General features: G+C 31.7%; 1 protein-coding gene across 5 annotated transcripts in view; it reads right to left on the minus strand.

Moving 5' to 3' along the window:
- Nucleotides 1-593: 593 nt before the first annotated feature.
- The window catches only part of LOC139481588 (sperm-specific sodium:proton exchanger-like), a 71,989-nt gene continuing 54,218 nt past the window's right edge, over nucleotides 594-18,364 (minus strand). For 3 of the 5 annotated variants that reach the window (XM_071265013.1, XM_071265010.1, XM_071265012.1), the window contains 6 exons: nucleotides 17,808-17,922; nucleotides 15,915-15,997; nucleotides 15,063-15,245; nucleotides 11,934-11,969; nucleotides 9,498-9,601; nucleotides 594-1,121 (listed from right to left, as the gene is read on the minus strand). In XM_071265013.1, the coding sequence (XP_071121114.1) occupies nucleotides 653-1,121; nucleotides 9,498-9,601; nucleotides 11,934-11,969; nucleotides 15,063-15,245; nucleotides 15,915-15,997; nucleotides 17,808-17,922 (990 nt within the window). In that variant the 3' untranslated portion in view covers nucleotides 594-652. Of the gene's footprint in view, nucleotides 1,122-9,497; nucleotides 9,602-11,933; nucleotides 11,970-12,194; nucleotides 12,231-15,062; nucleotides 15,246-15,914; nucleotides 15,998-17,807; nucleotides 17,923-18,364 lie in introns of those variants that run through there. The other 2 variants (XM_071265014.1, XM_071265015.1) reach the window with 2 other exon arrangements.

The following is an 18,364-nucleotide window of genomic DNA, read 5'->3' on the forward strand; positions in this document are numbered from 1 at the left end:
AAATGAAAAAAATGATTTAAAAAATCCAAAAATGAAAAACCTGTAAAAAATCATTCAAATCGGTTTGAAATGGGTGTAAAAGTTAACTAATTTCAAGGAAAACTGTGGACATATGCATACGATTGAAACTAGGTACCCTTCATGTGTTTTGGACTGACAGAGTTGTTACTAGACCTGTTTTTGCCTCAGGAAAAAACCCCATTATCCTCCTATCAATACTTAAATTTGGTTTTCCCGTTTGAATGGTTTTACACTAGTAATTTTTGGGGCCATTATAGCTTGCTGTTCAGTGTGAGCCTAGGCTCCGTGTTGAAGACTGTATCTTGACCTAAAATGATTTACTTTTATAAATTGTGACTTGGATGGAGAGTTGTCTCATTGGCACTCATACCACATCTTCCTATATCCAATTAAGATTTGTTTTGCCTTTACATAAATTCATTTATTGCTGACAGACAGACGAACAGAAAAGGTAAAAGTTAAAGGGCTTCCACTATTTTGAAGCAATTGCCCAATTTATAGTATTTTCTCAAGGATATACTCTTTCCTTTTGCAATTTTCTAGTACTGAAACATAAACAATAAATTTAACAATTTTTTCTAAAACATATTATTTATTACTAATTTTAATATAAAACATTAAATCAACAAATTTAGAGTCTTGTGTCCTGTGTTGTATCAGAAACATTCTGTCCTGAGGTATCAACTGCTTTTGAATCTTGATGGTTAACTTTTGAAATTGAGTTGTTAGAGTTGTTTGGCAAAGGCTTTGAGGCCCCAAGAGGGTCAGAAACGGTCACCTTCAGGTTCTGCTTTGTATTCTTTTTATCATGTGGAGCTGAAACTGTCTGGGCTACTGGTGTTTTGACTTTTAATCTAGTTCCATCTTCCACTTCGTCGTCATCATCATCAGAATATTTCCTTGCATGTAACTGTGCATTAAGTTTATCCAATGAAACGACAGATGACAAATGTGAGATACTGCTACCACTTCCTTCTATAGAGGAGCCTCTTTCTGGTTCTTCTTGTATTGATTTTTCAGGTTTAAAATTGACCTTCTCACGACCTTCTAACATTCCTGGTGTGGAGAGGGCCCCACAGATTGGATTCTTGAACATTTCCCTAAAATAAATTAGAAAATATCACAAAATTTACAAAACATTCCTATTTCTGAATCTTTTTAATTTTTCATGTTTTAAATAGAACTTTTAGAATCTTAGAGACACTCAATTACAATGCCAATAATTATGACTGCATAATTGGTATGAACTTACTAACCCCCTTTAGCCATGAATGCATGGTTTTCCCTATTTAGTTTGGTTAGTTTTCATCATAAATTCTAATGAATTTTCCAGAATTTTCCAGAATTTAAAATTATTCCAGATTCAAATAATTTCTTGTTTAATTAAAGAAAACTGATTAAATTTCTTGTGGATATGAACATCCATACATTAAGTTATGCCCTCATCATTTACAAAATTTCATAAAATTCTGTTGTGTGGTTTCAGATGAGTTCTGATGAGTAACTGTTGCAGAAGTTTATTTATCTATGGTTTCTTACTTAAGGTACTGTATGTTTGAAATTGTGTTGTTTTTATATCTTTTGTATGTGTGCATATATTTTGTTATTTAGCATGTTAAGTCGATTTAAAAAGCTTGTGTTTATGTAGTTTATTGAATATCAACTTTAACTAAAACTTTAAATTGAATTAGACCAAAATTATATCTTTAAAGAGGCATAACTCATAGAAAAAAAATTAATTATAATTTTCTGTACTTTTTTCAGTTTAGTTTTAGTGACGAAACTATACTTGAATATGGTGATCTTAAAATGAATAAGAATTTTTAAGTCATTTCACCTGACCATTATAAAGTAGTCATATACAAATTATTTGATGTATCATATGTAGTCCAAGATGACAGATGGATTCATTATTATTCGTAGGATATCAATTTTCATGGATTTTGATGTCCACGAAAATAAAAAAAATCCACAGTTCACAATAACATAAAGTGGGGTATAATTCAAGAGGGTAAGTATCAAAATTGTCTATTTTACCCATAATCACAGGGCACAAAATTAGTCCATTGGAAAAGAGGTCAAGGCTGTAACATTTATACTCTTTGCAACCAATCCAATATTGTTTATAGTAAATGAGTAACAGACCCCACTGTCTCAGAACATTTCCACTTACCAAATATTCTTGAACTAAAATGAATTGTTATTGAGCAGGAGACTTCATTTGGATAACATACCTAGACAACTAGAGCATGCAATTGAGGTCAAGATCAAATTAAGATGGCATGACTACCAGCATGACCAGAGTACATTTATATTTGTAATGTGCCAATTGTTAACACTGTAGTATGAAATGTACCTATGTCTTGTTTTTATGACTTATCTCAGGCAAGACAAAACCGCTCACAGAAAAATACCTCTGCTCAATGCATCAGAACTCAAATCTGACAGCAATTTGTTGAATTTTGAACCTTTGCTTGTGCATAACTCACTTGACTTTTACTTTTGCATGACTCACTCAATATTTGCTTGTGCATGACATACTCCCTGGACTTTTCTTGTGCATGACTCAATTGGCTTATGCTTTTGTATAACTCGCTTGACTTTTGATTGTGCATGACTCACTTGACTTTTACTTTTGCTTGTCTCACTCAACTTTTGCTTGTGAATGACTCCTTTAGTCTGTAATGCTCTCCTGGCTTATTTTTGTGTGCATAAAATTGATACAATGTAACAAGACTATTGTGTTGGATGCAAATGGTCTTTCAAAATCAGGCTATACTGATAATTTTTGCTGAACATAGTTTTGTCTAGCCATTATTATTTTCAAGATAATAAACAAAAATTGTGATTTAGGGGCAACAACTCATTGACTTATTTTGTAGATTTGAGTTTTGAAATGATAATTTCTTAAGTTGTTCAAAGAATCTGTTGATCTATCATAGTTTAAATAAAACACTTCCATATCAGAAATCATCACATTTAAAGAATGTTAAAAATTCCAAGGCAATTTAAAGAGGAACCTTGAATATTCAGGGCTTAAAAGTTAAATGATTAGTTACTAAAGTAGGATTGACAAAGTAGCTAGCTCAGAAATTTTAAGACTTTTTAAGAAAGGTAGAAGGGATTCTGCATAGTGGAAATGCATGGATAATCATGAAAATATACACCAAACATTCAATGTACATGATCTGTCCAATGATAACTAGCTACCACCTCACAGTCTTTGACAACAATTACACACATCTATTGCAAGGTTGCAACAGGAAATCAGCTTATAAAATTGTAAAAGTATGCAATGTCCAAATTATAACCAGAAATAATATCCAATAGCTTTAAGTTAACTAAAAAATAAAGATACAAAACATTTGTGAAAAGAGTACTCAGGATGAAATGTCTGGCTTGCTTTGCCATTCATGAATAAATTCATGTTAATTCAACTCTTTAGATTTAAAACAATCAAAGACCCATGTAAATGAGGTCAAGGCCATATGAACCCTGCCGTACTGAAATGTACATCTTTCCATCATATCATTCCATACACTACATATAAATAATCTAATGCATCTAACATCTGAAAAACAGACTTATAACCATGAAAACTTTGCACTGATCAATGAAACATGAAAATAAGGTCAGAAGAACCTGCAAGACAGTCATGTATACCTTGCAATCATTCTATAGTTGACCTGATGCTTATAGTGTAATCCAGACTTTATAATATAAATATATAACCAAAACTTCACCTAGGATTACTGATCCTTGACATGAGGTCAAGGTCAGGTGAATATAAGAATCGTGCTGGAATTTTGCTAGAAGAAAAATTGTGACAAACAAAGAGAAATCTATGGGGCTTCTGCATCTTTAATGATGGTTTATCTTGTAAGAAAGAAGGAAATACACAAATATAATTTCATGCAAGATAATAATAAAAAGAATCTACAAATATAGCATAGTATAATGTTTCAAAATAACTAATAAAATCTATAAAATATCATAACATAAGTCAAAATGAAATATTTCATACAAAACAAAATAAAATAATAAATGTCTAAGGCCACACCAAATCAATTTCTTGTTCTACGGATTTTTGGACTCCAAAATTTGGGGCGAGCGAGCGATTTGAAAATTTTTAATAAAAAAATATTTAATTTGCAAATTTTTGAGGCGAAGCTTGAAAAGTAAAGGCGAGCGATTATAATTTTATTTTGTAAACATAAAATAGTAGGTTATGACAATATTAAAACTTGATTTATCACGTGTACTTTGACATTTCTTTAATTTCTGAAGTATTTTTTCCCTGTTCACCAAGAAATAATTAAATCTGGTCTATGTATGAGTGACTGACAATGAGACAATTCTCCATTCAAGTCATAATCAGTTTGGGGGCAACCCCTTAATGTTATAAATATCCCTTTTACATGTTTTATGAGGGATCAATATAAGTTTTAATATATTTGTTTGTACAAAAGGGCTCATATTTTCTCAAAGAACTATATATCTATCTGGTATTAAATGGTCAAAACATGTCCAAGAATTTTGTAATATTCCTGGACTTTAACCCAGGGCTTCCAAAATGGTCATATATTCCGGACATGTGTATAATGTCCGGTAAAGGTCCGGCTGGACAAAGCATGAAACGGTCATATACATTTTAGTTTTCAAGGCTTTTTTTGGTCATTTTACACATAATTCATGATCTTTTTGACCAAACCTTTGCCTGTAACATCCACACATTTCCGGCCATAAAAGTGACATGATGATTAATTACTATCAAAACAACCACTACTTCAATACTTTCTAATTTAAATCAAGGCTAATTAGTTGTTGGACAGGTGATATCTACATGTTCAGGTGACAGGTAAACTATGTTCATGATGTTCAGTACCGGACATCGTATAAATTGATCGGTCTATTCACAATTATTTTCTTACATTTCAGCGGTTTGTAGCTCATTGATTTAGTCCAAAAGATTAAAATTATAAGAAATTAGTTTATCTACATGATTTGATGAAAAATTTTAAAAGATTTAAATGAAAAAATCGTCAGAACTACTTTGAATGAACTAGAACATGTGTGCGCATGTGCAAAGGTGGGAAATTTAATTATGCATCCTTTATTTCTTCAAAATGCTAAAATTATCATTGATACCTACATCTAAACGTTCATTTCAAGTGTTTTGTTGAAGAAATATCATGGAAAGAGCTTCTTCACTCAGTCATGCTTTGTAAACGTACACGGATTTTACGTATCCGTTTATGGTCCATGTTTTACCATTGTCAAGTCAACATACGGTTTTAGAAATACGTGATTTTTAAAACGAAAATAAAGTTTTTGACATGTCATTTTGCACAAATAAAGAGTCTATGGCAGATATAAGCACACTGATGTGCACACTTTGAATGATGCACTGCCAATTTTAACAGTTTACATCCAAACATCAAATTCATATCAAAGTAAAGTTTAAAATCGTTTTTTAATCTAATGTCATTATCATTGGAATGGCTATCTGATTACCATAATTGCCTTTTGTGACTAAGTCTTAAGGGATTAAAATCGGGATCAGATATAAAATGTCCGGCTGGCTCAAATGTTTTTTGGAAGCCCTGCTTTAACCATGTTAAATTAACACATTTACTTTAACAGTTTAATATTATTCAAAATAAGAAGACTTCTCTTTTAGAAAAAGTTGTTTAAAATATAATGTAACTCTCCTCTTTTTGAGTACAAAATTCTAAGTTTTCAAAGGTTTTGTATAGAAGAACTATACAAATCCTTGGTATTTCTATTTTCTTTTCTACATCAGTAAAATGACCCCTTGTCTGAGGGAGGGTTGTTCTCAACCTGATAATAACAAACACAGGTCAAAAACGGCCTTTTACACAGGGCTTTGATACAGACCAAACAGCAAGCTATAAAGGACCCCACAATTATTAGCGTACACAATTCGAGCAGGAAAACCAACGATCTAATTTATTTTATATATCCAAAGGGGAAAATACCAATGAACAACATCAACAAACGATAACTGCTGACGACAGGCCCCTGAATCAATCAGGACAGGTGCATAAACATGCAGCGGCTATGGATAGTTTTGTTTCGCCAGCATACAATATAAGTGCAGTTGAAGGCAAATCCTTCAGAAGTTCTTTGTACTTTATTCTAACAACGAACATTTTTTGATAGGGAATATAAGTAAGGGGGAAAGAAACCATTTTTTTGTTCTTTACAGGTATTTCCGCTGTTATAAATTTATATCAGAGCACTCCCATTTTGGATAAATAGGTTTCATGCTGAAACAAATATTCTCACAGGGTGCTTTTATGTTTAAAATCGTTATACAGGTTAGACTGTGATTTTAAAAACAAAAGTTGCTATCTTTTTATAATATTAACAAAAAAAACGGTACGGGAAATGGACATGATTACATTTCCGGATGCGGGAAGCGGGATTATAAAAAAAAAAAAAATCCGCTTTGAAAAAAATAGGTGCGGGCAGGTCCGTCGAACAAGGAATCAAATTGGTGTGGCCTAATAAGGTATTTGAAAATATTTCATCCTTCACTGTGCATACTTCATGCATAATTATGGTAAAAAATTATATATTTTATTAATAAATTAAAAGAAATGTGTGAATTTTCCACATGCGAAAAAAATCTGTATTTCTTACACAATTAAGTTGAACTTAATATCAGATAACAATTTAACATGGGAAGAGTTGCCTGGTTCAAGAAATGGTATTATTTCAATGCTAAATTATAAATTCATCAAGAAAAAAAACTTTCAAGTAGTACACTGTACAAGAGACTCAGATAGTACAAGGCATTTGCAGTGCACAAAAAAGTGTAGAAATAACCATGCATATAAGGTACAAGCTTTATAAAAAGATGAAAATATAAATACAAATAATAAATTTTATAATATTGTGTATAGTGTATATAAGATCATATAAAGTAATTTTCATATATAAAAGTGATTATAACTGATATAAATTCAGAGAAGTGCAAGCCCTTTTAAACCTTAAATGCAGAGTGAAGATAATGCCTTCACACAAGTTTGAGTTGATCTGTAACGACCTTTATTGTTTGACCTTCAGCCAGATCAAGATAACAGGTTTATGCTGGACAGTGCAGTGGTCATCACTTGTTTAATAATGGAACAACTCTCAGGAAGATTACTTTTTGATAAAATCCATTTTTGAGGAAACCCAAAACATAGTAAATCAGGACTACTCAGAATATATTCAGTTAAAAGTTCTTTAAAGTAAAATTAAAGACCAATAAGATTTGAAAGAAACTAAAAAGTGTAAATTTTGAGAGCGAGACAGTTGGTGAATATAAGCTTTCACAAGATAAATAGTTGATGAAAACATACATGACATAGGAAAAATAAACACACATGCAAAAAAATGAAACAAAAGTCATTATCAAAAATCAATCAAAAATAAAATATAATGAATGTTTATATATAAATAAAATAAACAGTAAATATTACATGCAGTTTACAAATAAAACATGCAATACTTCATATAGGTACCCTGGTTTCAGAGTTTTTACATGTATGCTTATCTTGGAAAGACAGCTGTTATTTTTTATCTACCCTTTCATTATTTATTAGACTTTATGTGACGATAAGTTATTTTAAATTGGCTGTTGCAGAACCGTAATACAAAAATATTTTCATTAATTTTCTCAAGATTTGTTTTGATAGGAATCGTATAAATCATTTTAGACATGAACAATTAGAATATACAATTAAATATATATAATGTCAGGTACCCAAATCTCTTAAAGACAATTAAATTCCACTATATATAACTAAATGCTAGCACCACAAATTTTTGTTTCAATATTTGAAGGTTTTAGAGATTGATTGATTGCAACTTGCACCATGTCTAGTGGCAAATATTTCACAATATGAAAGACATAATGTACTAAGAAAGCACTTCCTTAATGACAATTTTTTTTTATATTTCATAAAAAATAAGAAAGAATTTGTTCTCACAAGTATTCCAGATTGAAGGTTGTAGAAAGTGGGCTTTCAAATTTAGCTGTATGACTTGGGTACCTCAACATTATATCTCCTTCCAAAGGTACCAAGGTCTGATGTTATTTTTTCTCACTTATTATAAATGTCCTAAAAATATACAATTGCATACAAGTTGCAATATAAAACAGTCAATTTGATAAAGATGCATGAAAATGAAAATATGTGAGCCTTCAAATGAAGATGTGTCTTATATGCCTTCTCCCAATAATACAAGCGTGAGTCCATGTTCTATTAGGGAAAGCCTAATATTCACTCACATCAATAATCAAAATAGCATGTGCACAGCTATATATTTTGTAGAAGAATCTGTGCAAGTTTGATTAAATTTTGTGAATCTGTTTTTAAAAGTTGCTGATTAATAATGTGCATGTTATACAAATGACACAAGCGATTATTATGTGTGGTTAAAGTGGAACAGTCAGACCATTGTAAAGTGTAATATAGACAAAAATTAAATCTAAAAATCAAAGTTCAAAATTGTTACGTAAAAGAAATATTTCATTTTAAACCTTTATTAGTGATTTTTTTTCTCTCAATATTTCCTCTATCCCTAGTCACAATGTATATAAAAAAAACAACAAAAAACAAATGTTTTCTTTTTCTTTATATAAATTTAATTACACGATTACCTACTAGTATATTCTTTTAGTCCTTTATTATATGATATATCCTTAACGAAACTTTATTAATAGTCTATTAGCCAATTCCTTATTTGGATTTTGATATTAAACACATTTCGTAAAAGTTGCTGTTACCATTTGCATTTTTTAGACTGGTTCTAAACTGGTTATTGCCTATGCAAAGTATAGCTTGAAATATAAATATTGATGTATTCTTTTCCGATCTTTAATAAAAAGTTAAACATTTATAAAAGATTTGGAAAAAACTTTCAGCTAACATACATAAAGCCTAGAAACATTTGCTCTTCAATAGTAATGAAAACTTATGTCCCTTCTAAGGGAAACTTCTTGTTCAAATGTATATTTAATTACAGGATCAATCATGTATAGAATTGACAATCAGACTTTTGTATTCAAACTTCAGAAACTTACAGAATTAAGCTGTGCATATGTGATATAATTTAATATAAAAAAAAGATAATAATTCTGGAATTGCCTCCTCAGTAAGGGAAATTCTAACCATTTTGGACAAAACCAGAATTATTTCATGAGAAAAACAAGGATAGAAATTCATCTAGATATGAAATGAATTTTTTTTTAACAGATTTCAAAAAGTTATAAAAAAATTCAAAAATGGCAATCAGTGGCATATATGTAACCTTTAAACTACTTTAACCAATTTGAAGTAAATTTCTATCCTAATTCAAGTAAAAAGAGTGAAATAAACATTATAACGTGCATAAATAATATATCAAAATTGTACAGTCACTACATGACAGTATCTTCCGTAATCTCTTCCTCGATAACTTGCCTGTTAAGGTTTCCATTCACCATTTCTGGTTTGGGTGTTGATCTATTTTCTACTTTTGCACCTTTTGATAACAAAATTCCAAGGCTTCTTGCTGCCTGTACTTTCTAAAATTTAAAATATAAAGATTAATACTTGTTTTTATCAGTAACCATAAGCAATTTCTCAAGTTTCAGACAGGTTAAACTGCATGGTATAATTTTGAGTTGTTTTTAACACAGTCCGATTAAAACCAGCCCCCACTATCCACTTGCGTTTGTAAACGCAAGTTGATAGTGGGGACTGGTTTTAATCAGACCATTTTATATATTACATTTTTTTTATCATTTATATTTTCTTCAACATAATCTTTATGTCATATGATCAGACAGGAAATACAAATAAAAATTTTGCTCAGCAAAGATGTCACCAAAAAACATCATATATTCAAATGCAAGAAAAATTGAAGTCCTGAAGCAAATATGCAAGACAAAATTCTAAAATATGAATCATGATTTTGAAGATATAAAGGAAGTCATTTGAAACATTATACCATATGTTTTTAGATTCAAGGGCCTTATACCTTTCGTTGATGAATGATCTTCAGGAGGTTAGCCAAAATCCTTGACTTACATTTTACCAAAGCTCCTGGGCTATATGTCATAGAACTTGACTCAGTACTCGGAGTACAAGATTTTGCTTGAAAGTATTTTAATTGGCTGATTTCTGTGTCTCAGTACGATAATCATGCTTGAAAGTTTTATGACAACAAGGCCTGGTCTTTCAAAAAATTGTGTGGTTTATAATGGTTTGGACGAATTTTAAATTATGGAAATATAACTTAACCAAATATGCTTAAAAAAACATGTCATGCAATGTAAACTAAAAAGTATTTCAAACAAACAAACAATAAACAAAACACAGAATAAAATTTAAATTATCTTATAAAGAGACTGCTTTTCAATGGTTCCTGTTTTTGATTGCATTTTCCTATCAAATCTGTAAATATCTATCCAGATTTACCTACTATTTTATTAAAAAAACAACCCTCCTAAAACCAAATTTTCTTGCTTTGACCCATCAAAAAAATGATCAGACACTTACATTACAACATTCGTAGTTGGGCTTGTTATTCAGAAGCAGTTATAACATGTATGCACACATTATACGGCCAAGCATATCCTGACTCATAATTAAAATTATCAGAAAACAGGTAAGAAATGTCTAACAGATCCCAACAAGTGAAACTGCGAGCTACTGCTCACTGATGATACCCCCGCAGCAAGTGGGTAATATTAATAGTGTAAAAATATGCAAGTGTTCGGTAAACAGGAAGTTATTGAGTGATGACTCTGGAAATGCATCACACGGTATAGCTGGCTTATGTAAACCCTGAAACCAAATTTCAGAAATCCTTGTATTGTAGTTCCTGAGAAAAATGTGACGAAAATTTTCAACTTGGCTATCATTTGTAAAATCATACAAGTGTTCGGTAAACAGGAAGTTGTCGAGTGAGGAATCTGAAAATGCATCACACAGTATAGTTGACTTATATAAACCCTGAAACTAAATTTCAGAAATCCCTGTATTGTAGTTCCTGAGAAAAATGCGACGAAAAATATTCATGGGACGGACGGAAGGATGGACAGAGAGGTAAAACAGTCTAGCCCCCCCCCCCCCCCCCCCCCCCACCCCTTTTTTTTTTAAGTGGGGATATAAAAACATTCACACATTACATCTCATCACTGTCAAGCTACTAACCAAATATAGATTTGATCTATTATGTAGTACAAGAGGAATATGTGACATATTAGGAAGTCTTGGGGAAAAACAGTTTTTGATTGAGAAACCCTTATTTGTAAACTAATTATAGGAGAAATATACAACATAACACTGATTCTATATGTTTCTTTTACGATATTGTCAAGAAGTCGTAAAAAGAAAGAGGATGTTTGTAGTTAAGTAAAGACTTAGCCTTCACTACAGGTGTAATACTGCAAAAACACTGATGTTGCTAGTGGTTGTATGTTTAACAACAATTACTACACATGCAGTTTTGTGTAAAAAAAGATCCTACATTTCATTGCAAAAAATTTGTTATACATAAACAGATGATATTTCCGACAAAGATAGACATTATTCTTTTTATATTTATTGGATTTTTGATGAATTAATAACACTTGAAATGAACAGACTACTTTTGCCCCACAACTGAAAAGTTAAGAATTTCGTTCATGCAATGAAATGTTAGTTAAGTTTTTACAGGGGTTCCAGATGGGGTAGGAATTCATGCATAAAGGGAGAGACTTTAGCTAAACTGGTAATAATTTTTTGAAAATGATTGATTTTACAAATAGAACATTTTTGGTGGTATTACACCTAAAACCTTTTCACAAACTTTAACAAACAAAACAATTAAACAATTAAACATAAATTCAATTCAAATTAGAAATAGCTTACATTGGTAAAACCTAAATTTTTCTTTTGTCGTTTTTTCTGTAAGAATTAATGACAAAATCTTATTAACCAGTATTTAAAGTGATGTGCAGATATTAGCATAGTTTACTTTAAATTAGAGTCATTAGTCTTGTTTTCATATTTATGTTGTATACAAATATCTATCATTTTAAGAAATAATCAAGAATGAAAGTATATCATTCCTCATTTACTGATATCCTAATAAGGTTAAAGGTTGGGGAATTGTTTTTCTGACACACATACCTGTAAATATAATGAAATCTTCTATTCTGGCTCACACTTTTTATAATTAAAATAAAAAGAAGCAAAAACAAATTAAAACTGGATACTAAGATATGTTCTGTAATCACATAAATTCACAGAAACATTTTTAAGGGCAACTGTACATGATGTAGTTTGGTTTCTTTTACTATCTTTATAGTTAACGCTGACAAGAGATATTTCAGTCTTTTCTTGGGTAAAAACATACACATATTGTTTATATTTAATGGTTACATATACGAAAAGAAATGAATTGAAAATAGTGGAAATCATTAAGTCTTTCTTGTTGGGTCTGGTAGCCTTAAATTCTAGGTATTCTTGTCAGAGAATTTACTTTTGAGAATGCCAATGAGGTCATTTGGAAAATGTTGTTTGTGCTGTATTTACACCCCTCTACCAAGAAATTTGTTTTGCTTGCACACATATAAAAATTGCGGATTTTATCCAACATAATCATATCATAGGTTTGAACGTTGTTTTCAATTTAGACTTGTTTATATTTTTTTCCTTTGGGCTTGTATTATATTTGCCTTCAGGTTTTTATGAACTGTTCATCCTTTTTCAACTCTTCAAAATTCAAGTCTATCCAAAATTGAGGTAAACTATATGGCCTTCCAAATACTGTTTCGATTCCTAACATCACTGAAGAGACATTAATTGTTGAAATCCGGATATGTCGTACAGTGAAACCTGTCCAAACCGAACACCCACGGGACTTTGCGTTTTGTTCGGTTTTCACAGGTGTTCGGATTGTAGAGGTAAACGGAAGTCGAAACCAAATAATTCTGGCAAATACTGACAAGGAATAATAGGTGACACAACAGACGACAGTTTATTTTTGTGTTGATTTAGATGTAAATGTAAAAATAAAAGAAGATGAAGATAGACGTTATGCTACATTTTTGTTTATAAATCAAACGCCACTCGGTCAATCACGCTCGTCGTTGGGAGATGTCCGACATGGAGCGATTTTGCTTTTTATAATTATTTTCTCATCCGTTAATTCACTGACCAATTCAGATTCACAGTCAATGTCAAATGACGATTCCGTAGTTGAATTGGGAACATCATTGTACACACGAGTTCTCGGACTAAACTGGTCACCCGCTGATTGATACTTCGGCACATGATAACAGTGAAACAACAGCAGGGGTCCAGTTTATTCTCGGACTTTATCGTTGCCAAATAGCTAACGGAAGTCTTCGGGGGCATTCGAATCAAATATATAGGGCCTATAAAGGAAATCCAGCAATCGAAATCCATTGACCTTGTTGTGTTGCACGACTTCTTAATCCGGTGAAAGGCTTTAAAACTATTATTTAATTAAACAGTTTAGCTACAGAATGGCAGTTTCGATTTTGTGGCCGTAATTATTTGAGTAAGGTGCATTTAATTGATCTAAGGGAAAGTTCTTTTCTTGTCATTATCGGCGATGGGGGTAGCTGACCAGTTTAACGTTTCTGTACAAAAAATCACTTTATACATGGACACAGACATGCTAATTAGTTTGTAATAACAACTCACAAGTTCATTAAACCTCAAATACCTTCGGGGATACTCTGCCATCCTGTGTTTGTTTAATTAAATCATGCAAATAATTAATAATATTTTATTGATTTGATTGGTATTGATCGATTTTGACAGGTAATTTTTAGATGATAATTTACTAACGAGCCTTCAAAAAGCGGTCGGAATTTGGTGTTGACAGGGTTCGGTTTTTTCAGGTTAGATTAACGTTAATTGATAGGGAAATTTTGTGGGACTTTGAAAATTGTTCGGTTTAAACTGAAATTCGGTTTCATCAGGGTTCGGTTTACCCAGGTTTCACTGTACTAATTTTTGCACCTTTTGTTTGCGGTATACCATCTTTTCTGCAAGTTTATTGTTTTGTTTGGTATTAAATTATTAATTAGATCCATTCTGTTACATCTGGCGATCCATTTATTTGGCAATCACCAATGGCAGTCAGCAGGGTTTAAAAACATTGGTTGTTCAACCTGCTAGTAAAATGCGTTTTGTTAAAATCTACTTTTTCACTTTTTTGGTCTTTTGGAAAATGTTGATTTTGCTGTTTTTAGACCCCCCTCTACCAAGAAATTTGTTTTGCATGCATGTATAAAAATTGCAGTTTTTATTTAACGCAATCATAGGTTTGAACATCGTTTTCAATTTAGACTTGTATATATATATATATATTTAGATCAAATGAATACTACCAATTTCAATATTTCAACTGGTAGTTGACATATTTCTCAAGGAAGGTCAAAGTAGATAATTCAGTCTGAAGGTCATAAATTTTATTTTGGAAATTGGGAATGAAAAATTTGAGTACACAGGCACAAATCAACAATCTGAAAATAAATTAAGTGATAATCTATGTATTAAAAATGCTTTAGTTATTACGTTTGATAACAGGTGCAAGTTCTTTCTTTTGTTATGCTTAATTGTCTTTAACCCTTTCCTCCATATGACGCCTTTTGACGCCTGTGTAGTACCTCAGTTGAAATGCTTTGACTGCAAAATGTCTGCATCAGACTTTAAAAAAAATTGTATCCAATATGAAAAGGAGATTCATGAGAATATCTGACTTGAATTTCATTGATGAAATATTGGTTTTCACAATGCATCAACACTTTAAAACTGATGAATTTTTTTAACTGAAAAAAATCCTATGCGAATCAAGTATATAAAAAAAAATCCATGGAGGAATGGGTCTAGCAATATTAACCACATGTTATAATTTAATTTCAAGCAAAAAGCATGAATGAAGATGAATTCTGACACCAAGGAACTATATATCCCCACCCCCCCCCCCCCCACCCCCCCCTAGCTAGTACTTTTTGTACATACCTTCCATTTTGATTCAACTGATTGCCGATGTTTTGATGCATGATTGAGACAGAGTTGGCTGATGGAATTACTGAATGCTCCGTGACCATGTCTAAGGTCATGTCCTGATTTGTGGGCAGCGTGTGCAGGTTGACCAGCCTCTGATGGTACTACCAATAGCACTGGTTTTGGACCTTTCTCTGGCTGTAAAATAAAGCATTTCATTTCAGAAAAATATGTAAATGAGTATTTATACAAAACTAATTATCTTTGATTGTTGACTATTTTCCATCTCTTGGGTATGGGGTTTGCTCACTGTTGAAGGCTGTAGGACAACCAACAGTTGCTTAAATCTGCTTCATTTGGACTTTGCTGGAAAGTTGTCTCTTGGCACTCATACCACTTACTTTATATTTGACAGCAAATAATAATACTTGAGTGTGTGAAAAGACAAATTCTTCTTGTCCCTGTCCAAAGGCAGGACCATGTAGTTGTGGTTGCTGTCTTTCATATTTGTGTTTTGTCTATTGTTATCATCAATTAGGCCATGATTAGATTTTCATTTGAAATGTTTTACATTGCGTCATTTCAGGACCTTTTCTAGCATACAATACAGGATGAGTTTTACTCATTGTTGAAGGATGTGCAGTGACCAATAATTACTTAAAGCCATGTCATTTGGACTCTGTTTGATAGTTGTCTCAGTGGATATCATACATTCAAATTATTGTTTCTATATCGACAATAGCTAACTAGTATTCATGGCTTACTAACAAATAGCAAACATAAATTGTATGCACAAAGTGCAAACTAAAATAGCCCAGTTGTAAACCAATGTACAAATTCTTGGGTATGTTATTGTTTTATACTGACCATCAACTGCAGCTTAAGTACTGTCCATGGTATATAACAAGGACCAATAAACTGTTCTCTGGTAAAAGCATTCTGTGCAAAGCCTGAAATAATATAAACTTGGATGATATTTAAACAAGTCATTTTCAAATGCATAAAAGTATAGTTTGTTAATATTCTGTCATCCGATAATTACAAGAGTGCACACACTGAAATGTCTTACCTGTCTTACTTATGATTGAATTCATGTTGAAAGTAGTTAATGTGAAGGTTTTTACTACAAGCTAGTATCACATAAACTTAACATTACCAATGATCCATGAAAATGAAGGCACAGTCCTATGAACCATGCCAGACAGGCATGTACACTTAACAATCATTCTATACACCAAATATAGTTGTCCAATTGCTTATAGTACCTGAGAAACAGATCAAACCAAAATTTTTTAACATTGACCAATGAACCATGAAAATGAGGTCAAGGTTATATGAATCCTGCCAGACAGACATGCACACCTTACGATCATTCCATACATCAAATAAAGTTGAGCTATTGTTTATAGTAACTGATAAACTGACATAATCACAAAAACTTATCCATGACCAATGAACCATGAAAATCAGGTCAAGGTAATATGACTGCCAGACAGACATGTACACCTTTCAATTATTCCATACATCAAATACATTTGATCTATTGAGTATCTGAGAAATAGACCAAACCACAAAAACTAAATGTTGTTGTTCATTGAATCATGAAAATGGGGTCAACGACATATGAAACCTCCTAGTCAGACATGTACACAATCATTCCATACACCAAATATAGTTGACCTAGGGCTTAAAGTATCTGAGATATGGACTTGACCACGTAACTTTTATCTTGATCACTGATCCAGGAAATGAAGTCGAGGTCAGGTGAACCCTAACTGACAAACATGTAGACCTTGCAAGGAATCCATATACCAAATACAGTTATCCTATAACTCATAATAAGAGAGTACTTCTCTTCAAAATAAAAGAGTGATTTTTTTCAAGTACTTGAAGTAGTCACTGAACCAGTGAAATGAGGTCAAGGACAATGGACATATGACAGACAGAAACAATGTAACATAAGGTATCAGGTCAGTCTTTGTCAGCCTTTAATTCTAATTTCTGTCTATTTACAAGCTAATGTAATCACAAAACTTTAGCTAATCTTTGTTTCATTCATTAAAAACTAGGAGAGATGTCAGAGTTTGTAATATTTATAATGGGCAAATGTTCATCAATGAAGAACATTGGTGACCTACATCTGTTTTTTCCCCATTAACATGTTAACATGTGTTGATGGATTGCCTGCTTATTGAGGTTTACATCATATCCCCTTTTATCTTCATTAAAATTTATTTTTCAATTTATATACAAGAACAGAGTTCCAATGTCCCCAACGTTGAACATATTTTTATCTATTCAAAAGCAAAAAATAAAGAATACACTCTTTTTTTCTTTAAAAACAATTTAAAAATATCTTACAGAAATGAAGGCTTCAGAGCAAATGCAATGAGATTTCCATTTTAATTATTTTTTCCAAGGGGCATAACTAGTTAAATTTTTTGATCCACACTAATTTTTTGAAAGTGTCTAAATTTTTTGCTGATAAAAACCCATGATACAAGTCTCATAATATTCTAGCAAGAATTGTACACAAGAGAGCGCTAACAAGACCTGACAGACAGACGCCTGGTATTTCTATGTCCCCTGCAATGCCTTCACTAGGGACAAAAAGGTCCTGCAAAAGCCTATTTATAAAAAAATTATTGTTCATTTTTTACAGTATGAAAATATGATGAAAATTTTCTGTACCAAGCTTAAGTGTAGCCATGGCCAAATTCAAAAGTTTGCTGAATTTACAAAATACAATATGTGACTTACCATTAACTAAGACAACATCGCACATAGAAGAGTCAACAGTAAACATGTTGTCGTCTAGGTCACTGAGAAGATAAGAGTTTTCTATTCGAATCTTTATCTTTTCTTTGGTCCATCCCTGTAACAGTATATATATATATATATAAAACACCATTTTAACATTTTTATTTGTCCAATAACCCTTTCCTCCATAATGACGCCTTTTGACGCCACCCCTTTACTCCATAATGACGCCTTTTGACGCCTGCGTAGTACCTCAGTTGAAACGATTTGACTACAAAGTGTCTACAGTAGACCTAATAAAATTTGTATCCAATATGAAAAGGAATATCATAGGAATATCTGCCTTAAATTTAATAGATGAAATAGTTGTTATTCGCAATGCATTAATACTTTAAAGCATATTTTCAGCATTTTATTGAAAAGACCTATGCGGGGTTTTAATGGACATTCTAACTGGTAAAGATAAAGATACAGAAATACAAAAGTCTTTATAACATAGCAAAATATTTTCCTTAGTTATAGCATACAAAACTATTGCCCTGTTTAAAAACACAGAC

The sequence above is a fragment of the Mytilus edulis genome, chromosome 7 (assembly GCF_963676685.1).
Source record: "Mytilus edulis chromosome 7, xbMytEdul2.2, whole genome shotgun sequence".
In the NCBI taxonomy this organism is placed as follows: Eukaryota; Metazoa; Mollusca; class Bivalvia; order Mytilida; family Mytilidae; genus Mytilus; species Mytilus edulis.